Here is a 20,909-nt window from a genome sequence, read left to right on the forward strand (position 1 = left end):
GTACTCTAAAATTATCCCGACGCGGGAAGTAAAATATGGATTAATGCGTCGCGATTTCCACAAGCAACATCCCAAATCTCGTCGACTGGTCCCCAAACTCGAGCAACGACTCAAACGGTTGGTCCAGTGGGGTGCCAAACGGAAGAAGTGCCGCAGATTTGTCAGTCGCCTCCGGCATTCGCATTGGGGACTGTAACGGCAAGAGAGCTGCGAATAGTGTTTGGGTGCTCGCGAGCTGGTCGTCAGACCTATCATGACTGCCGTTCGCGGTCCTCTCATCCTTCTGAATCTGTTTGAATAATTATAGGTGGAGTCGTTTGCAAACGAATGGATGTAGCCCACCTTCCTCTGCAGTTGCTCAGCTTCCTTGTCAAGGAGCTGGCAAACATCTTGCCATTCTGGCATCCTCAGATCGGCCAGGCGCCGCAGGAAACCAATGTCGCATGAGCGCTGACCTTCACTTTCCGTTCCGTCCACCACCACCCATTCCTGGATAAAATGCCTCAGCGTTTTCTCCGCTTCAATATCCTGTTTCGATCTTGACAATCCCAGTTCTTGTAGAGAAGTTGAGAGGTGCGATAGTGTTTCGAGGAGAATAGACGACGGAGCGGAGGGGCCTTGATAAGCGTTAGCTAACGAGCGAATAGAGGTCGAGACTGACGAAATATCAAGGACTTTGGGAGAGGATGAAGCGAGTCTTTCCGTTTTTTGATCAGCCGAGAAACAACGCTCGTCCTCCAGCGATCAGTTATTCGTCCATGAAGCTGTTGGAGTTGGATCTTGTTCTCTAATATACCAGGAATGAATGGAATATGGGAGGGGTTAAAAGTAAGACGAACCTTGTACGACAGATGAAGCACAACCAACATCGGTGAAAAATGGCGAAGAAAACGCCAGCTCGTCTGCAACGCGACCGATAAACACAAGACATTGGACAGCAAGGTCTGCGGGTGCTTAGCATCATTTAGCACAATCAGATATAGTTTGGTATACCACTGTTGTCCTTTTCCTGGTCTCTAACAGCAGTAGATAGAGTCTCGATCACGGCCTTGCAGACTTCTTCGGCGTCGGAACGACAGTCGTCAGATAATTTGGATGCAATCAGCCTGGACTAGCGTCAGTAGATTGTTGGGCTTTTCCCTGTTCGACATACCGTGAATCTTCGTCCTTTCCCCCTAGCACTAGCGATAAATCCCGTTGCAGCGATCTTGCGCAGTTTTCCAGAGTGCTTAACACGCCGTCCAAAATAGCTGTGCGTCCAAGGAGCTGACGGCAAAGAGATGCTTTGTACTTTTGGAATGATGAATCGTTTGGTCCAAATCCAGTCAGTACTGGGAGGGGAGGAGAGTCGAACAAGAAGTGTATCGGCGAAGCAGCTAGATACACAAGTCAGTTCATACTAAAAAGCGAGCAATCGGGTGTTCTTCCAACCTTGTGAGTCCTCTGTTGAAGCATTTCGCAGCGACGCCGTGGCAGATGTGAGCTGCATATGGAAGGCGTCTCCTGCATCTGACAGTTCGAGATTCCAGATGCTAAGGACCCGTTTCTGTGCCGCATTATCGAAGAGACGCAATAATGCATTTATTTCGTCCGGCAAAAGGTCTGAAACGAGAATCCATTGGCGTATTGTCCCTCGAAGCGACCACACCTCTGCTACCGTGTGCAACTCCAAAAACCATCTTGATATGGCCAACTGTAAGCTTTCAGTTGTGGCTTTGAACCAATCACCAATAAGTCGTTTGAATGCGTTGCGGTCAATTGCAGTTGATGCAGAGGTGAGGTCAGCATACGGTCGATAAGTCCGTAAGTCGGCAGGTAACAACAAGAAGTGAGTGGATGAGGGAAGAGAGGCCAACAGAGATTGGGTTGTTAATCGCAAGTCTGGTGGCAAAGAGTTGAAAGAATCGGAGTTGGGAATGTCGGATTGCATGTACTCCAAAGCACTCCGGATCATTGACGACCTTGATTCCGTTGCTTCGAAAACATCTCGAGAAGAAGCGAGGGTTTTGATTACGGTGTTTAAAGCCGTCTGGACTGCTTCTTTTACCTCCCTGACGGAGCCTTTCCGAGGTGGACGTTTGTCAAGGATGTGACCGTTAGCACGTGGTGGTATTGGCGGAGAAAGAGGAGAATTCGAGCTGTTTTCTGACCCGCGTAATAACAGAGAAGCGAATGTTTTTGACCGTTGACTGAGAAATGTGGGGAGAGTTTCGGAAAGCGGACGCGAGTCGAGAAGATGCAAGGTAAGTAGCGCAGCACAAACTTCCTTCGAGATATATGAGTGGTATTCATGCAGTATATAGATTCTAACCGCAGATGGAGTAGAAGACTCTCTCAGGGAAGCAAGCGCTCTATGGCTAATCGAGGCGCGCAATGGTGCAACAGTATCCCACTGTCGCTGTATCAGTGGAAATTGCGCCTAGAAAGAGGATTAAAGCCTGCCAAATAATAAGCAAGAAGTACGGCGAACGCACTTTGACATCAATTCCTGCAGCTTTCCATGATTCCTCTTGCTCGTCATTCCTATCCAGCGCCCGATGCACCACACGCGCCAAAAGAAATAGCCAGGCAGCTGTGAAGTATTTCTTGCGTTCCATAAGTCGCCAAAGGTATTCCGGCGCGTCAAGGAGGAGTTTTATGTGAGCGGAGAGCAGTTGGAGGGCGTGAAGATGAGTGTCTCGGAAAACAGATCAGCTAAATGTTGTGGGCTATGTTTAAACTTACCACCGCCCCCATAAGAAGATACCCTCTGTGGTAGTGGTGGTGCTCGTTGAGAGAGAATAGCATCTTTGGCTTCTCCCAGTGCTTCAATAACGCGGTTTGACGAGTGTGAAATGGATACAATCGAGGTAGAAGCCTGGAGGAGATCTCTATAGCGCTCGCTGCATGTTCATCCGTGAGGTTATTTGATAACAGCTAAGGTTCAAAAGACACGTACCCAACCATTAGTCTCAACTCCTCCTGCTTCGCATCCGCATCCGCACTAGCTAGGTCAGCAGGAAGCCGTGGCATAGAGTGAGAAGAGGTACCGTAGCTTATCCTTAGCGATTTTCACCTCGGCAATAGTGCATTTCGTGAACAGCATGTCGGGATCCATTTCAGACGAATCGCCAGCTAATTTCCCAACCAAGGGACGTTGAGCGGCCTCTTGAGTGACGGGGGACTGTGTTGCTTGAGCAGAGCCATTGAGCAGAGGACCGGGGGAAGAAATTGAGAGTTGGGAGGGACGACGCGACATGGAACCATGTCACAAAGTCGGTGACGAGCTTCACAACTTGAACTTGAACTTCGATGATACGTAGCCGTCAATGATTGTGCTTTCCTGCATTTCACATTCAAGGCCCGAACATCGGATAAATTGGAGGCTTGTCCTCGAAGTATCTGGATTCATCTGACCCCAACGGCCCGGTTGGATGGGTATATGAGAGCCCCACAAATCGTAGTTGAATGCGTCTGACCATGAAACTGCTTATTTCTTTACCGCTGCTGATCACAGTCTCCGCGCAAAGCCTGTACCTAGCGGGCGATTCGACAATGGCGGTCGGAGGTGGTGGTGGATCTACTCAAGGTCAGTTTCTTTGCCATCCTCACGCCAACTAATTCGTCGTGTAGGATGGGGAGTGCCCTTGACACAATACTTCAACATATCTGTCGTGAACTCTGCCGTTGGAGGAACCAGCGCACGCAGCTATAGCGAACAGGGCCGATTCAGCACTCTGGTTAATCAAGTCAAGAAGGGCGATTTTGTCGTATGTGGATAATTGAATCTGAGTGGATAGCTCCTCATGGTCTTCAATAGATCATTGAGGTGTGTTGAATGACTTCTTTCACCAAGCTTAGATAGCCTGTTTCTTTCAAGTTTGGTCACAACGACGTGAGCGCTGGTGCGGTCGATAATGGCAAACAGGACGCCGTTGGGTATCCATCCCTCTTGCTTCATGAATTAAGACTAGACTCAACTTTAGAGACGGCTATAACATCACTGCAACTGTTACCACAACCAAGTTCGTATTCATGACAATGTTTGGTGGTTTTCAACTCAAGAACTTGTAGTGGCAGCTCTCTACTGATCCACAGCTTTGCATACTATATTGAAAATGCGGTTAGTAACTTCGCCAAGTTGAATTCCCCAGACTCAATCCTAGTAAAAGGTCAACGCCCTCAAGGCCAAAGGAGCGGTTCCTATCATCTGTATGCGACCGATGGCAAATATTCTTGGTGACGCTTAGCATCTCATCCCAGCTTCGCTCACACCGGATAATATATGGGTATACCTCACCCCAAACTCTACTTCTCCATGGTTAACTACTTGTGGCAGACAACAACAAACCCTGCTGTGATTGCTGCTGGAGGCCGGTTTGTTACTTACGCGCACACTGTCTCTGTCGTGCGTGTGGGGAAGCCATCCTCTGGTATCCATTTTGAACCGTCGACAGGACACCAACATAACCTATGTGGATCACTACAACTATGTTGCCCAAGCATACAATGCTTTAGGGCAGTCAACTGTCGCCACTTTCTACAGCTCAACGGATCATCTCCATACATTACCAGGTGTGTGTCCAGCCATGTCATCTTATTCCGTCCCGAAAACTCGTCCAGCTGGCGCTTCCGTTGTTGCGCAGGCATTCGTTAGAGGTCTGCTCTGTGGAACGAGTCCGCTGAAAAACTTTGTGAATGCTGCGGGGAAAGCAGCTCCCAGTATGTGGCTCATTGCTTGCGTTCGTTATCCTTGATCTTAATTCCCTCGTTTGCGATTAGATGGTTGTTTGTAAATTGGTACCTGCATGTACTTCTTCGTGGACATGTGATCACGATTTTTTTCCGTGGGGCAACGAATTCGCCATTTCCGAGGTCACAAGTCGACTGAGATTCCCCGCAAAACTTGTCGAGAGTCCGCTGCGGGCCGTGTGGAAACATATATATAATGGCAAAATCTACGTCAAGATATTACCACTGCTATGCTCTGCAAAATCGTGTTTCCGTTTGCCTTTGCGTTCGGCGCTTATGCACAAACCGTCTACTTGGCTGGGGACTCTACTATGGCGAAAGGCGGAGGGGGATCTGGGACGGATGGTAAAGCTCAAGCACAGGGAAGTTTAGTGGACGCTGATAGGGTCATAGGCTGGGGACAGTACTTGGGCCAATATCTGACCATTCCGGTTGTGAACAACGCAGTTGCTGGAAGAAGCGCACGGAGTTATACGGACGAAGGCCGATTCACCACCCTCATCAATACAGCCAAGTCCGGAGACTTTGTCATAATCGAGGTCGGTCTCGCTGGTCATTTGTTCTGTTCAACTTGTTGAAGAATTCGCGCAAGTTTGGCCATAACGATGGGTCAAGTGAGTGAAGACTTGCAACTCTACACATGCAAATTAACTCCTTTATATCTAGGCGGCTCGGTCGACAATGGTCGGCAAGACGCGTTTGGGGACTCTTTGACCGCCACGAGCACTGTGACCGCATCTGAGTAAGCTTGATAAAGTTGTGGGCCCGTGATCTGAACTGGTGTTTGTAGCGGAACAACTAAAGGTGTGATGTTATGATTGACTTGTGTCGACTCTAATCTGATATAGTTATCCACACATTCAACTATTACATGACCAACGCCGGTTTGTGCCGTGTTTTCCGGATTGTGCACCTGCTAATGTCCAGACAGTGAACAGTCTAAAAGCCAAAGGAGCCATCCCCATCGTGTCGGCGCAGACTCCTGGTACTATCAATTCGTCCTTCAACTGTAAATCATCGTTAATTTTCTAGATAATATCTGGAGTGGCAGTTCCATCGGCGCGCCACCTCGTTTCGTTCCCTATGCAAAAGAGGCAACTTTGTTTGTTTTTCTACCAAGTCAATCAATTGACGCTTTTTTTGTCTACATAGGTTGCTGGCAATACCTCAGTTGCATACGTTGACCACTACAACTACGTTGCTCAAGCCTACAAGAAGATTGGACAAACGGTATGGCTTATGTGCTCTATTGACCTACCGCACTCACCCGAAATGCAGACGGTCACCACCTATTGTACGTAGTATATTTCAGTCTGCACTTGATCGCAGTTGAATTTACATCAGACCCCAACGGCGAGTCGCCAGATGTCTTCCGACGGCAGATAATATTAATAATATTCCCCAGATCATACCCATACCTCGCCTACTGGGGCCAACGTGGTCGCCCAGGCATTTGTGAGAGGCTTGCTGTGTGGAACGAGTGCCCTGAAATCACGGGTAAACTCGGCGGGCCAGGCTGCTCCCAGTACGTTCACTCAATATCTCGTTAGACTTTGCTTAATTTTTTCAGATGGCTGTTTGTAAGGCAAAGTTTTCACCCAATATTATTCTGTAAAAAACTTGCTCCAATGATAAATTACATTCAAGCCCATTAATTGTACGCTTTGAAGTTTAAAATGGGGAACACCGTATATATTAGTCATCGCTGGGATACGTCTGCCAGCTTCGATATCGAATAAGGATACTGTCGAGTCGTTTCTAGATTTGGAAACCTTGTCTCCGGGCCTCCGCATGGATGCGGTCAAACAATTTCTGGACCGGCGCCGCGCGTGGTTGGACAGAGGCATTGCGCTTATGCTTGGCCGGAGATGGCGGTCCACGCTCAACTACGGACGACATCGACTCGGAACGCTGACGCCGGAATGGGTGGAATGGCGCCAGAGGGGCGAGGCGCTTCGTGGGTGAAGGCGGGCACCATTTCGTGTGAAGAAGTTCGGGTTGGGGCGGTTCGCTTTCCGGTCGAAAATGCGGAAATTTAAACGAGAAATCAAGACGTCCTGTGCATAAAAGTTGAGCTGAATCGTCACAAGACTTGGAATGGATGCACCTCTGTCAAAGTTCTCTTTGGGACGCAAGGGTCCGCGTTGGGAGGGTGGCATGGCATTGGGACTGTAGACGACATGGTCTGCAGGATTCCAAGTGTCTTTGGAACCTAGAGAACGCCGAGTTGCCTTCCGGGCTGCCTCGCGACGTTTCGCTCTCATGGCCCTCTCCATATCGTATTGAACCCTCTCCTCTGCCAAACGATTAGAGACGGAATGCGACCATGCCACCCTATGCGTACCTTCTTCTCGCGTTATGCGATCGAAACTAGTGTGGTCATCTCTGTGTGCATGGGCATATTCGCCCTTCTGAGCGACCTTGACCCGTTGGATAATGGGTCGGTTCCTGATTGGACTTGAATCAACGGTATTGCGTCGGGATGGACGGGTGGGAGTGGTAGGTGGGAGTCTGCGAGCGGTGGTAGAATCGTGCATGTTAATGTTGGTGAGCAAAAGCAGACGCCGTGATCACGCCCTTTTTATGCACAACCTCATACAGTGCAATTTCCTAATGTGGCCAAGATGGTCAAAGCGGTGGCACTTTGTGCATCGTCGTCAGGCGAGCACGAGGCGGCAACGGGCTTTGTTGTGGCAAAGCGGCGGCTTTGAAGTTCGTTCAAGTTGGGAAATAGCCCTAACGAGGCATCTGGCGTCCTCGGGTTTTTTTCTTGTTCATCATAACGCGAACAAACATTACGGCCGTAAATACGGAAAGAGAATACCTTGAAAATGGTCAGAGACACGATGTCGCAGTTATCAGGCCACCCACCAAGTGATTACATAGGATAGATGTGAGTTACGTAAATCCACGCTTGCAGCACGACCAACAGGAATACCTTTTCCGATGCGTGCAGAGGCTTCGCCCTCATGTCCCTCTGACGCAGGTTTAAAGACGTTCTAAGGTTGGTAACGCTACTTACCGAATATCTGCTCCACGAGAACCGGTTGAACATTGGCTTGTTCTCCACCAGCGAATTCCGCCATTGCATCGATATCCTTCCAATACCAGTCACCCTGTTCGGGGTGGTTGTCTGGAGTGAAAGTATTCCTCTTCTCTGATGTTCTCAACATGCCCAAGACCTCCACGGTACCAGTCTCTTGTGGAATCGAGGAGAGGTCGAAATCCTTTGAAATGAATCCTCGGTCAACAAGGAGGGTGGTGCCGTCTTCACGCAGCAGCGGAGTCAGAACATTTGCGCCATGAATCCCTTCACGAGTTCTTGGACGGACGAGCATTGAATGAGCATGGTCCCATTTTCCTTTTAGATAGACCTTCCGGAACACAAATTCGGGAAGCACTTGCAGACTTGACGCGTCGTCAACGAAAGAAGTTATGCTAACATTGACCAAAGCCGCACTTTATTCGTTTCGGAAGAGCGATCGCTTGCAGTTGCAGTTTCTCCTCCAGCTCGTCGATGAGCGCTACTTTCCACTGGAGCCTCTGGAGCTGCCAAGTGCCCAAGCCGAGAGTGAATATCGGGACGAAACCAAGGAGAACCATTGTGGGAGTGAGCCATGGCTCGCGCTTAGGATTGTAGCCTGGAGTATCCGTCGAGTTCGACCGAATTATTTGCTGTGGGATACATAGCCGTTTTCTGCACGACAGAGATCGTCGAAACAGAGAGAGCAGCATAAGTAACGGTGTGACATCAGAGGGTTGCTCGCAGCCTGTCGCGCAGCGATTGACCTCCCTTGAAACCAAAACCATGTAGGCCTCATATTTTCACTTTATTCATCTCCAATATCCAAAATGCTATAGGCTTGGTAATCGCCGTGACCCCGGGGGATTCAATGACGACGATATGCACTACCCAACCCGGCCAGTGGACAAGGACAAGGCAGAGCAGGAGCTTGTTGTAAATATCAAGAAGGCCACCAGTCCTGAAGAATCTGCGCCGAAGCAGAAACACGTTCGAAGTGAGCTTCAGCCTCCATACGACGAGGTCAAGGCTGACTTGTGCTGTGCAGAGTGCATCGTATTTACCTGGGACTATCATTCCTCGATTTCTTTTTGGAGTGGACTTCGCGTTCAACCGATTGTTTCAGACGAGGTTCAAACATTCAAAGCACTCATTACGGTCCACAAAGTTCTGCAAGAGGGCCATCCTGTTGTGCGTAATCATGCTTTGACAAAACGCAGCCGCTACCCTACCCATCCAGACCATTAAAGAAGCGCAAGCCCAAACTGGCTGGTTAGAGACATGCGCAAGAAATGTCGGTTCAGATGGTGGTGGTCGTGGTTTGTCGCAATCTTACTTGACGGCAGGTCCTGTCTCATGCATTATAGGATACGGACCACTCATCCGAACATACGTCCAATTTATTCTGGCAAAACTCCGTTTCCATCGTTTGCGGCCAGAATTCAATGGTCTGTTTGAATACGAAGAGTATATCACCCTCAAAGGAATCGACGACCCCAACGAAGGGTATGCATGACCATGACTCTTAATCAGCCCATCTCACTGCGCCCCAGTTATGAAACGATCACTGATCTCATGAACCTGCAAGACCTCATCGAATCATTCCAAAAGATGGTCTTTTCACACTTCAACCACTCTTCCAATAACGAATGTCGCATATCTGCGCTTGTTCCACTGGTGAAGGAAAGCTGGGGAATCTACCGATTCATCACCAGCATGATGCGTGCCATGTTCAGACGTGTGTGGTCTACAGTTCATGCCTTGGTGTTGCTCAGACAAATTTTAGGAACAAATGATGCCGAGGCATTAGAACCCCTGCGCCAGCGCTACACCGCCCAACACTATAATCTCCGCAAATTCTACTACGAATGCTCTAATCTCAAATATTTGACCGGTCTAATCAATGTACCAAAACTCGCCCAGGTATGTACTTCGTTCTTGTCCTTTTAATATTTTTCTCAATCTCCTCACAGGAACCGCCCAATCTTTTGGATGCTAGCGATGTCCCCGAACTCCCTCCTCGACCTAAAACCGTAGCATCTCCACCCCCCGCCCCTTCACCCGATGCAGCGACTATAAATGAGCAGGCAAAATTGCTCAAAGAATACGAGGAACAGCAAGCGAAGCTCGCTGCGGCGAGGCAGGATGAAGAGCGCCGACGACTTGAACAAGAGCAACAACAAGCTCGTGAATTCGAAGAGATGCAACGGAGACAAATGGAGGCTCAGCGACTTGCCCAGGAAGAGTTGATGCGTCAACAACAGCAACAACAATACTCTATGGCCACTCAACAGTCAGCTGACCTGGAGCGTCAAGTCCTTGAGCTGCGCGGCCAATGGGAACGGGACCAAATGTTCTTGGAGCGTTATGATCAGGCTTGTTGTTCAGCACTGAGTTTTATTTTCCTCTGACATATCGTTCAGAGAGTCCGAGCGCTTGAGGGGGAATTGGCTGCAATCAATGCTAATGTCAACTCACAAATGTCTTCGAAGGACGATATGATCAAGCAACTGCAAGAGCAAGTTACACTTTGGCGCAACAAATACGAGGCCCTTGCCAAGTTGTACAGCCAATTGCGGACCGAGCATCTGGATATGCTTGCCAAGTTCAAGCAGATGCAGCTGAAAGCCAATTCAGCTCAAGAAGCAGTCGATCGTATGGAGCGGATGGAACGAGACCTCAAGGCAAAGAATCTGGAGTTGGCTGATATGCTTCGGGAACGTGACCGTGCTCGCTTTGATATTGATCGTCAAAAGTCCAGCCATAAAGATGAAATCGACCGTCTGAGGCGTGAACTCAACTTTGCCAACGAGCGTGCTGACGACGCATCCCATTCACGCAACTCGGAGGTCTCTAGCGTTTTGAACAAGTACAATCGACAGATTCAAGAGCTGGAAGACTCACTGAGGGTTCGTTTTGTATTCTGATTCCGTTCTTTTTGCCTATATGATGACAGGCAAAACAAATACAAATCGATGATCTACTCGACAAGTTGCGGAATACTGAGGCAGACATGGACCGGCTTCGGGACGAGAAGGATGAAGAGCGACTCGTTCAAGAAGAGAGCATGAATGAGACCATCAGGCAATTTGCAGAAGCTCAGCAGGTAGTTGATGAAAACTGCTATTCCTTTCAGTCTAATTGTACATCAGGCGCTAAACGTCGTGCAAGGTGCTAATGATGCACAAGTCGACATCCTCATCCTTGACCACCAGAAGAAGCTTAACCAAATTATCGGTCAGCATCCTTTACTGCGTAGATGTTCGCCCTAATATTCATTTTTAGACTCAATTTTACACGCTTGCATGCAGAAAATTGAAGATGCCATCTATGAACTCGAGTCTCCCACACAAACCGGAAATACCAGTGCAACACCCGAGTACACTCTGTCCATGATCGAAAAGGCGGTCAACAATGCCATGGAATTCGCCACCGTCTATCATCTATATCTTGGCGGAGAAGAGGGTGGAGAGCAAGTCGAGGTCATCAAAGCCTCCAACGAATTTGCGCAGTCCATGGCCGAAGTTCTGGTTAATACCAAGGGTATAACTCGTCTGGCTAGCGACGACGATGCCTCGGACAAGATCATCAATGTCGCAAAGATGGCTGGAAATGTTGGCGCACGGCTTTTCCTAAATTTGCAGTCCTTCAACCTCAGCGGAATGCAAGCGAGCCAAAAGCAGGATGTGGCCATGCGAAATGGTGCTGAGGCTCGCGGTGCTCTTGCCAAACTTTCCGATTTGGTCGACACTCTTGTACCAAAGGGAACGAAGCCCAATTTGGCCAAGGCAAACGGAGACATTGGTGACCTCGTAGAGCAAGAGATGATGGGTGCTGCTCGTGCCATTGAACTTGCTACGGAGAGGCTCCAGGCACTGATGTCACGTCAACGCGACTCATCACGATTCAGTGCTGTGGACCTTCAAGTCCATGACTCTATTCTCGCTGCTGCAATGGCCATCACTAATGCTATTGCTCGCCTGATAAAAGCAGCTACAGAATCGCAACAAGAGATTGTAAACGAAGGCAAAGGCTCCAGTTCGAAACAACAGTTCTACAAGCGCAACAACAGGTGGACAGAGGGTCTTATCTCTGCTGCCAAATCAGTCGCATTTGCGACCAATCTACTTATTGAGAGCGCTGATGGTGTTCTGTCTGGAACTCACTCTCTCGAACAACTCATTGTTGCCTCGAACGAAGTTGCTGCTGCCACAGCCCAACTGGTGGCTGCTTCGCGTGTCAAAGCGAGCCTCATGTCGAAAACCCAAGAGCGTCTTGAGCTTGCTGCCAAAGCCGTTACCGAAGCTTGTCGAGCTCTGGTTCGCCAGGTCAAGGCTGTTTCCGCCAGACAAGCGCAGGAGGACGACGTTGACTACAAGAACATGGCTGTGCTTGAGTTCAAGAAACGGGAGATGGAGCAACAAGTCGAAATTCTCAAGTTGGAGAAAGAACTGGGTGCAGCGCGTCATCGTCTGGGTGCAATGAGACGTGCTGGCTATCATTCTGAGGAAACGGAATAGATGGAGGACAGTTTTGTATCTATATTCTACACATGTACTACTTTTTTAACTGGGCTTGATCAACCACGTGACGACAGCGCAGTCAAGACACATAACTTGCCTCTTGCGATGAACAATGGATCCAGAATACGGCGAAACTGAGGCTCTGAACCGAGATGAGAGTGGACCGGAGTGAGTGCGAGTCTTGGGGCTGCTACAATATGGTTAAAGCTCGCTACCAGGCGGACCCGGTCCATCTATGCACTATCGAGGAGTGAAATCACCAAAGGCGTCGCCAACCGCTTTGTCCATTCACGAACATATATCTTCTTATACCTCGGCATGGCCGTATTGTCTGTTACCACCGTTATCCTCAGTCTGACGGACGGCTGCCCTGGCCTCGCATTCTACATTCTCGAGGTCATAATCAACACCTCTATGATTCTGGAGGTTGGCATTCGCTTCGTGGCATTTGGAAGGGTGAGTTTCGCTCTCCATAACTCTCGACTCCCTACTCAGTGGAAACTCCGATAGCAATTCTGGAAATCCCCATTCAACGTTGTGGACCTAATATTGACTGTATTCTGCGCGTTGACTCTACTCGTGCTCGCTTTTGCCAAATGTGGGACGGGGAGTAAGGAGGAGGAGCTGTTGGACACGTTTTTGCTTATTGCACGCAACATTCTGCAATTTGGCCGCCTTGCGGCTGTGATGCGACAGTTTGAATTTTTCATTTAATTTTTGGTGCCTCGCTAAATCCCACGTTTTTCAGGTCTGGCCAGTCAATTTTTTCTCGGCCTAAGCCAATTGACATTAATGCTGCTCGGAGGGCGGGATTTCTGGATCTCGATGTTGACTCGGAGGAAGAGGAGGAAGAGCTTGTGCGGCCGCTGGTGAATAACAATACTCGCCAGCAGCCGGTGTTATTTGACGCGAGGAGGGACGAGGGTGAACGTGATCCTACAGACGTGTGGGCTGAAATAGGGTAATTTGAGGTGTAGCTAATCAGGTCTAGTTGTGATCGTAACATCTTTCGTTCTCTCTCATTCTTTGCACATATGGCCCCGTCGCCCTAAATTGTATTTCCTCTCTCCCCCACCCATGTCGACCAACCTCCCGCCTCCCCAGCGTAGCTGGTGGCAGAAATCACCCACCGGTGAGGTATTCGACAAGCATTCCAAAGGCTCTGGAAAGTTTAACACACTCGCTTCTGCTATCGGCCTACGTCCCAAAAAGACGCAACCCCCTCCCCTCACTATCCTCGGTGATGGCACAGACCAGCGTAGACCAAACACCGCGCCATCGTCGGCTGGACTCGGAATGGGGCGACCCCCTTCCTCATCCTCCCGCTCTCGTGTCGATTCCCTCGAGCCAAAAACACCCGAAGATCCTCGTCGAGGGTCACTCATGACCCTCTCTGACATGGACCCATTTGCTGCTCGCGTTGTAGCCGTTCGCAGTCCATCAGATCCAAACCGACTTTCAGCTTTTTCCAGCTCATCAGAGTCAAAGTCCCCCGTAGATGCTTTCCAGCGCATTTCCTACGCTTCCTCGTCGTCCCAGTCATTTCGTCTTGGGAGCGAGCTTTCCCCGCTTAGTGCAACTTCGGACCCTGGATTATCCCCACATATGATGCCTGGGGAAAAGTGCGTCCTCATTGGCTCTTGCCTTTTCCTTTTTTTTACTCACAGGCTATGCAGAAAATCGAGCTCAAGTCTAAGGAGAAAGGATATAGTCGCGGCCGATATCAATCGCTTCAGTCAGCCCGATCCACTGCCAAAGCCACGGCCAGCGATGCGTGCTCGAGGAATGACTGACGGTGGCCTGGAAAGGGTCCCTTTCCTTCGGAGTGACTCTTTTACTCGCTCCCCACCCGTAGTTTCACCAACTTCGCCCTCTCGCAAACTCTCGCAACGGACAGCTCCCCCTACGTCTGACCTTCCTATGCCTCCGATGGCTTCAACTAGCGTCGCTTTCCCAGAAGTCAAACCGCTGAGTCCTCGCAAGCCCAGGCCATCTCAGGATAGCAGTTTGGAGCTCGAGATGCAAACCTCATCCCGACCTCGGACACTGAAAAAGTCCATGTCGCAGCAATCTCTGAACAAACACCGCTCACCGTCTGTGTCGTCAACAAATACTTTGGCAGAATTGACGTCGGCCAATTCAGGTCCACGAAAACAACGCTCATTCCATCGACTTCCTGTTCACGCTGTGCCTTTGCAGCTGCCGCTTTCCGAGCAACGAGCAGAGCCTTCACCGGCGGGAAGAAAACGACTATTTTCAGCCTCAAGTTCGCGTCGTCCGTCAGAATCAACTCTGCCGCTAGTTGACGATGTGCAGCCTATCTACGAGTCTGATCGCACAACATTAGCTGCTTCGACATCTTGTTGGATTGACCCGGATCAGCCTCGTACTCCAACTTCTACTGCTTACGAGTACACACCCCAACAAATCATGTCTCCGGCAGAAATGCTCGAGGTTGAAGCCAGAGTTGAAGCCGAGTATCATTCTCGTCCTCGTGGCGGGTCAATAATGTCGGACGAGTACAGTCTTTCGCCATCGTCTCCTTTCGGCGGAGATCGGAAACGCTCAAATAGCGAACATCCATCTATACGGAGTGATTCGATGTCTCCTCATGATGAAGACTATCTTCCTGAACCGCCGTCCCCTCCTGTGTTGATGAGCTTACCCCCGCCCCCCAGACGGACCAAGTCACGGACTTCGTCAGTATCATCGCGTTCCGCACCAGAAATTCGGGCATCTACATACTCTTCACGATCGCAACCAGAGTCATATTCATCACTTTCACCTCCTCCGAGAAAGATTTCCGTGCGCCCCAAGCCTGCTGCCGATAGACAACGACAGTCTCTTTACCGCAAACCCTCATTTCTCGACATCAATGACGAGGACGAGAAGGAACCTTTACCTCCCCCACCGCCGCTGCCCGTCATTCTCAAACAGGACAGTTTCTTAGACCTTACACGAGAATCCTTTGATTCAAACAGGAGTGACGATTCTTTCTGACACTGCATATATTCAATCTCGCTCACTTTTTCTTATTCGCTAAACCTTATTCAAGCAGATACCAACGCACCAATATCTCATTGCAACTTCACGCGTCCTTCATTTGATCTTGTTCAATTTGTTACCGTACTCTGCTCACAAGAAGAGCTTTCGTAGCACACACTCCCCCTTTGTAACACTATCCCACATGCGAACTAATGTTGTGTTGTTGAACGCGAGAGCATATTTAGGTTGTGAACCTGAATCAGAGCGTGACATCATAACGTGACGCCCTTGTCGTCGTTCTCCTCGACCACCATCTGCGCCACCACGGTCCCTCCAGACGGCCGTCCATAACATCACAACAACATATTTCCATTGCACACAGTACTTGTAGGCCAAAATGGGAGGCGGAGATCTCAATATGAAGAAGAGGTTCGTCAATGGCAAGTTCCCCAAATAAAGCCCAGTTCTAACATTAACGCAGCTGGCACCCCCTGCTTCTGAAGAATCAGGAGAGGGTCTGGCAAGAGGAAAAGAAAGCGGTGCGTATAATGGCATGAGATGCCCTGCGTATCTTCACTGACGAGTTCTCTCTCTCTAGTTGGAAGAGAAGAAGAAGCTGGACCAGCTGCGGAAGGAGCGAGATGAAGAGCGGCAAATGCAAGAGCTCGAACGACTTCAAGAAGAAAAAACGGGTAAAAAGCGGCAAGAGAGACTGGAGTGGATGTATGCTACGCCTGCGTCAGGGAGCAGCCAGAATCCGAACGAGCTCGAGGATTATTTGCTCGGGAAGAAACGGGTGGACAAGATTCTCACAGCGGACGAGAACGCTAAGGTACGTTTTCTTTTTTGGCTTGTTAGTTGTTGAAACTGACAAAATGTCCAGCTTGGAGCAGCTCACAAGAACTTCATCGCCGTTCAGAACGCAAATACCGCTCGCGACATTGCCTCTAAAATCCGTGAAGACCCGCTGTTCGCCATCAAACAGCAAGAACAGGCTGCGTATCAGGCCCTGTTGTCAAATCCTCTACGTCTGAGAGAGATGCAAGAGCGAAATGGCATGAAACCCAAGAAAGACAAGAAGGCCAAGAAGCTCGAGAAAGAGGAGCGGAAGCGACTCAAGGCCGAACGCAAGCATGGTCGAGATAGGTCTCGTTCTCGAAGTCCGTATCGTGAACGGTCATTGTCTGTTGATCGTCATCGCTCGCGACGGTCTTTGACACCTGATCGCCGCCGCTCTCGTTCTCCTCGATATGATGAGCGTCGAGAGCGAAGCTACACTCCTCCACGTGACCATTATCGACCCAGCCGTCGGGACAGTCGAAGTCGTAGTCGCACTCCACCGAGGAGAGAACAAGATCGCGTTCGAACTTGGCCACGTTCCGATGATTCCGATGATAACAATGGCCGACGTGACTCTCGCGGGGGTAAACGAGCCCGCAGCCGTAGTCCTCCACGTTATGACCGAAACTCGGATGTCAAACGAGCTCGCATGAGTCCGCCTCCTCCTCCCCGACCACAACAACCACAAACAATGGCTAGCAGAGCCGCAGACGACCGAGCCGCGCGTTTAGCAGCAATGCAGTCCAATGCTCAGAGTATGACTGTCGAGCGGCAGGAGCGTCTCGCGGCATTGTTAGAGAAGGAAAAGGCAGAGCTGGCTCGAGACGAGGAGGCTCGTAAACGGTCAAAGGGTATGGGCGACTTTTTGAGTCACGAGCAGAAGAAGGTGTTTGGTGGCTCGATCGGCCTGGAAGACCGTATTCGTCGTGGAAAGGGAGGGATGGTGGTCGATGCTGATTGAAGGAGTGTATTAGTAGGTACTTTTTGCATGTAAACTGTGGTATTGATTCGGAGAAACGTGGATCACACCTGATTTCGCGTCCACAATGATTTGATCGGAACTTCACAGTTCACACTTTACGACCAGAGGGCAAAGTTTGGCAACATCTACATTTTACACTATATCGGCATGGACACAGTCAAGCCGTTTATTCGCTGGGGGACTCTGAACGGGTTGTTTCGGTCGACGAGGCCTGTAAAGTGTTTCAGCGGGGAATGAAGTTAAAACATTGGAGGGGGAGACTCACACTGCTCGTCGTAGGACTGTCGATATCCATGTCGTCCATGCCCCGCATCCAGTAGCGCGCAAAGATCTGGCCAGTGCAGTACAGTCAGCCTCCCAAACAACGCAGCAACGAGAGGCGGACGAGGGGTATGGGCTTGATGTACGGACGGTACCGTCGCGCTTCGCGCTCGGCCTGGAGCCTTTCGGCTCGTTCCCTTGCAGGCCACGGTTTTTCTTGCTGGCCCCATTCGGTCATTGGAGGAGGGATCTAGTATTGGGTGGGCTGTAGCTTCAAGGGAAGGTGCTGGTGGGTGGGTTGCAGCAGAACGAGCATCCCAGAATAAATATATACTAGTGGGATCTGCATCAAAAGCTTATTGCTATTAAGTTAGTGAGGGCGGGCGCGGGTTAATGATGATACGATTGACCATCTTACCGTCGGTTTGGCGGGTAATCATACCAGAACATCGGTCAAGACATAAACTTCTTGGTAAAGTTTATCCTCGACAGCAATTCTGAAAACGGCAGTCCAGCTCGCCAACGCCGCCTGCTGTGGACAGTATAGAAATTGACAGAGCGGTCGGGGGCAAGGAATGGGAGCGGCGGAGAAAACGACGAAGATAGACCGAGCCCGCTGCAGCGATAATGTCTTCCATCGATCGCGAGATCCCGAGGCCTGACAAGGACGCTTCTTGATCTCCGTCCCGGTAACTTGAACCCTGAATGCTGACTTCAGTGCTCCAGCGACATACTGCGTCGCCGTTAACCGCCGTTGAATAAGTTGCGAGTTTCATTGCCCATCGAGGAATTGTTTGAGCTGCCAGCATAGCATTGGTAAACGGTAGATAAAAGGAACGCGATCCGCGGCGTTTTAGGCAGGTGTCAAGTGGCCTCATTGACAATGACAAACACGGCCGTTAGACGGAGATGTGCAGGGTTAGGTCGATCTATCTCCGAGTCCCACGCCTCGACGCTGGGAAACATTGCCCATAACTGGTGCCCATACACAAAGAGGTATGGCCTGCGTGCCTCGTGGCAAGACTCTTGGATTTGAATTAGCACAAACTTGCCAAAGATTAGAAGCGAATCCGGAAGACTAGCACACCACCGGTACCGATGACATGGTACATCCTACACAAACGCACCTGGTAGGGCTCCAGGCGTTCCATTTCATTTTCCCGCTACTTCGGAGTGGACCGGTAGAAGAAGGACGTTGGATGACAACATCGCAGTCCCGCCATGGATAAGCCTGATTCAGAACGCACATCTAATTTAATCTCAGTCTGTAGCTAGGGCCAATGATATGACTTGCAACGTCTACAACGCTTAGGCGGGAAGGGTACCGTGGATCACTTACAATCGGAAAACACCCAAACGAAGTCTTTTTTGGTCTTTCGCCTTTTGCGAGTTCGGAACTGAATGCGATGTGTGAGAATCAATGTGTCATTTCCATTTCCTGCTACGAGCCCATATGGATAGGTGGGGGATTCCAGTGCACAGTTTTACGGCCACGAAAACCTCATCCGCCCAAACCTGCGTGCGGCGATTGGCAAACGATCCACACAGGCGTTAGACTCCACTAAGGCATCACCCTTGACCGCGAGCATTGAGCAACGTTTCGCATCGGGAGAAGACATAGTTAGGTCGACATATCACTGATTGAGTCACTGGCAAACCTTTCGGTCGGCAGTCCAGACAGAAGGTGATAAGTGGCTGGGGAGGGTAGGCTGGGGGACCGCATTCGTGTGGGTAAAAGGTGGATGTTGTTGTTTAAGAATTCAGAACAATGAACGGAATATTTCGTTTTTAGGCTCGTGCAGGCAATTCGTACGAACAATCTGGTTGAGTATTTTTGGTTGGGGCGATGAAGTCGCTGTTGTTGTGCCCTGTCGCGATCCTGTTGAAAACTGCGAGGAAGAAGAAAACTCTTGAATGACATACGCTGCCGTTAATGGTCACGCACCAATGCTCTCGTCTCTCTCTAACCGCGCATGGCGCTCGCTATAATCTAGCTTCATGGTCAGCAAGGGTTCAGGCAGAAGGCGCTCACATACCAACGCGCTCGACGCTCAGCAGGAATACGGGCAAGTCTCCGTTTGGACAACATCGTTTCAGGAGCGAGGTGGGGTAGGTTTGAAGGGGCAGGAAATGGCCGTCATGGTATGTAAAGGATAAGGGAGAGTCCGAGTCGGCAGTGGCGAAAGCTTAATGTCAACACCTTGACCCCCTTGGACCAATGGGGCAGTGAATACAACGGGTTCAAGCTTTGCAAGGGGTCATGTCGACACAGAAGCACCATCTGCGTGTTAATTCCTTAAACAGGCATACAATTTCTTGCTTCTTGACGAATACCGACCCTGCAAAAGGACCGAAGCACTTCTAGGTCAGATTTTCGGCGACCACCAAACGCAAACCATGTTAGGAATGCCTGCAAAGATGGGTACTTGCTGTCAAGATAAAATTGCAGGCTCGACGCTTGCTGCACCAATGTGAAAGCGAAAATAACGAAAACCCAAGATCTGTCCGAGATCCAATGACTCGCTATGGGAATTGCGATCGTTTTGCCGTCACAGGGAGCAAGCTTCTTTCTCAATACCACATCTTGCAGCTTGCTTGCCGCTTGCGTGTAGTTCTGGACCTTGATGTTCCTAGCCAGTCTCCCCAATCCTGAAGCCACCAGTACCATCTTCGGCAATTTGCGTAACAAGTCGCGTGACAGTCGCGTGATGCTTTGTCACGAAGCTTAATCCAAGAACAGCTGGAGGTTGCTTGAATTCATGCTCTTGAAGGCCAGAAATACCGCCGGGATTGCGTGAATCGACAAACTGCCGACGACTTTTGCTGCCGACAAATGTCCAACCTCTTTGCTGACTGGTTCGCTTCAAATTCCGCCCACTGCAACTCGACCGCCGGTAAAACCTTAGCACGGTGTAAAACGAGCCATAGCTCCCTCCTGGCCTTCTGAATTCGGTTTGCCGGCACCAAGCTATGAATATGAGAACCGAAAACCTCAGTGAAAGAATGAACACACCAAATCCAAAGCTCAAATCCTCTGGCAACGCTCAGCTCCGAGTCTCTATCCAATTTGACGACACAGATTTCCGACAAATGAGGGCCATGAGCTGGTCGCCGACCAATCAAAGTTGCGGTCCCAACAGTGCCAAATTGCCCTTGAGTTCGCAAAAGAATGTCTTGCATGACTTGAATATTTGCGGCCATGAAGGAGAAGAGCCCTGGCCTTGTGCTGTGGCTCTTGGCAAGACACCAAACTTAGAGCTGGCTCAATAACGGGGGGATGCATCGCAAAAAATCAGCACAAACCTTGGGGGAAATCTTCGCCTTAATTTGGTGCCATTGGCTGTGTAGGAAGCCTGAGGCTCTTGTCTTGTGGCACGAAGAACAACTTTTGAGAAGAGGTTTGGGGGTGATTGCGAGAAACAAGTTCGATCGAACTAAAGTCGACCACATGTTTGCATTTTTTTTTTTTTTTTTTTTGAATCACATTTATATACCGCGTACAAGTATGCGTGTGCTACTAAGGCGCGGTGCTCGGAGAGCAAGGGCCGGGGTGGGTTGGGTGTCA

General features: G+C 49.9%; 7 protein-coding genes across 7 annotated transcripts; 4 read left to right on the top strand and 3 right to left on the bottom strand.

The window, feature by feature from the left end:
* Nucleotides 1-40: 40 nt before the first annotated feature.
* On the bottom strand, nt 41-3,238 carry MIND_00499400 (uncharacterized protein; the record flags this gene model as incomplete). The annotated part of the gene is made up of 12 exons (XM_037361790.1): nt 41-289; nt 343-617; nt 662-787; nt 840-944; nt 994-1,106; nt 1,154-1,376; nt 1,432-2,266; nt 2,312-2,419; nt 2,475-2,677; nt 2,725-2,882; nt 2,939-2,983; nt 3,030-3,238. 12 exons carry the CDS (start codon nt 3,236-3,238, stop codon nt 41-43), a joined length of 2,649 nt encoding a protein of 882 aa, XP_037222082.1.
* Nucleotides 3,239-3,447: 209 nt separating this feature from the next.
* On the top strand, nt 3,448-6,292 carry MIND_00499500 (Rhamnogalacturonan acetylesterase; the record flags this gene model as incomplete). The annotated part of the gene is made up of 22 exons (XM_037361791.1): nt 3,448-3,568; nt 3,613-3,749; nt 3,800-3,808; nt 3,860-3,918; nt 3,966-4,004; nt 4,054-4,102; nt 4,152-4,191; nt 4,243-4,268; nt 4,319-4,387; nt 4,437-4,554; nt 4,603-4,701; nt 5,125-5,270; nt 5,312-5,345; nt 5,398-5,473; nt 5,522-5,535; nt 5,580-5,615; nt 5,663-5,716; nt 5,764-5,850; nt 5,903-5,961; nt 6,010-6,025; nt 6,076-6,228; nt 6,282-6,292. 22 exons carry the CDS (start codon nt 3,448-3,450, stop codon nt 6,290-6,292), a joined length of 1,452 nt encoding a protein of 483 aa, XP_037222083.1.
* A 1,175-nt stretch (nt 6,293-7,467) lies between these two features.
* On the bottom strand, nt 7,468-8,466 carry MIND_00499600 (SURF1-like protein; the record flags this gene model as incomplete). Its single annotated transcript, XM_037361792.1, has 4 exons — nt 7,468-7,555; nt 7,603-7,708; nt 7,754-8,139; nt 8,192-8,466. The coding sequence occupies 4 exons, from the start codon at nt 8,464-8,466 to the stop codon at nt 7,468-7,470; spliced, it is 855 nt and encodes a 284-aa protein (XP_037222084.1).
* A 169-nt stretch (nt 8,467-8,635) lies between these two features.
* MIND_00499700 (uncharacterized protein) lies at nt 8,636-12,273 on the top strand (the record flags this gene model as incomplete). The annotated part of the gene is made up of 10 exons (XM_037361793.1): nt 8,636-8,944; nt 8,994-9,072; nt 9,121-9,259; nt 9,307-9,491; nt 9,540-9,676; nt 9,727-10,132; nt 10,181-10,662; nt 10,710-10,859; nt 10,906-10,990; nt 11,039-12,273. The coding sequence occupies 10 exons, from the start codon at nt 8,636-8,638 to the stop codon at nt 12,271-12,273; spliced, it is 3,207 nt and encodes a 1,068-aa protein (XP_037222085.1).
* Nucleotides 12,274-12,388: 115 nt separating this feature from the next.
* Nucleotides 12,389-13,241, top strand: MIND_00499800 (uncharacterized protein; the record flags this gene model as incomplete). The annotated part of the gene is made up of 4 exons (XM_037361794.1): nt 12,389-12,444; nt 12,495-12,732; nt 12,787-12,971; nt 13,025-13,241. 4 exons carry the CDS (start codon nt 12,389-12,391, stop codon nt 13,239-13,241), a joined length of 696 nt encoding a protein of 231 aa, XP_037222086.1.
* A 2,417-nt stretch (nt 13,242-15,658) lies between these two features.
* Nucleotides 15,659-17,062, top strand: MIND_00499900 (Cir-N domain-containing protein; the record flags this gene model as incomplete). The annotated part of the gene is made up of 4 exons (XM_037361795.1): nt 15,659-15,690; nt 15,743-15,800; nt 15,860-16,093; nt 16,145-17,062. 4 exons carry the CDS (start codon nt 15,659-15,661, stop codon nt 17,060-17,062), a joined length of 1,242 nt encoding a protein of 413 aa, XP_037222087.1.
* A 2,912-nt stretch (nt 17,063-19,974) lies between these two features.
* MIND_00500000 (uncharacterized protein) lies at nt 19,975-20,545 on the bottom strand (the record flags this gene model as incomplete). Its single annotated transcript, XM_037361796.1, has 3 exons — nt 19,975-20,193; nt 20,246-20,312; nt 20,358-20,545. 3 exons carry the CDS (start codon nt 20,543-20,545, stop codon nt 19,975-19,977), a joined length of 474 nt encoding a protein of 157 aa, XP_037222088.1.
* Between the last annotated feature and the right edge of the window lie 364 nt (nt 20,546-20,909).

This window comes from Mycena indigotica (assembly GCF_014461135.1).
Source record: "Mycena indigotica strain 171206Taipei chromosome Unknown Mind.scaff0004, whole genome shotgun sequence".
Classification (NCBI taxonomy): Eukaryota; Fungi; Basidiomycota; class Agaricomycetes; order Agaricales; family Mycenaceae; genus Mycena; species Mycena indigotica.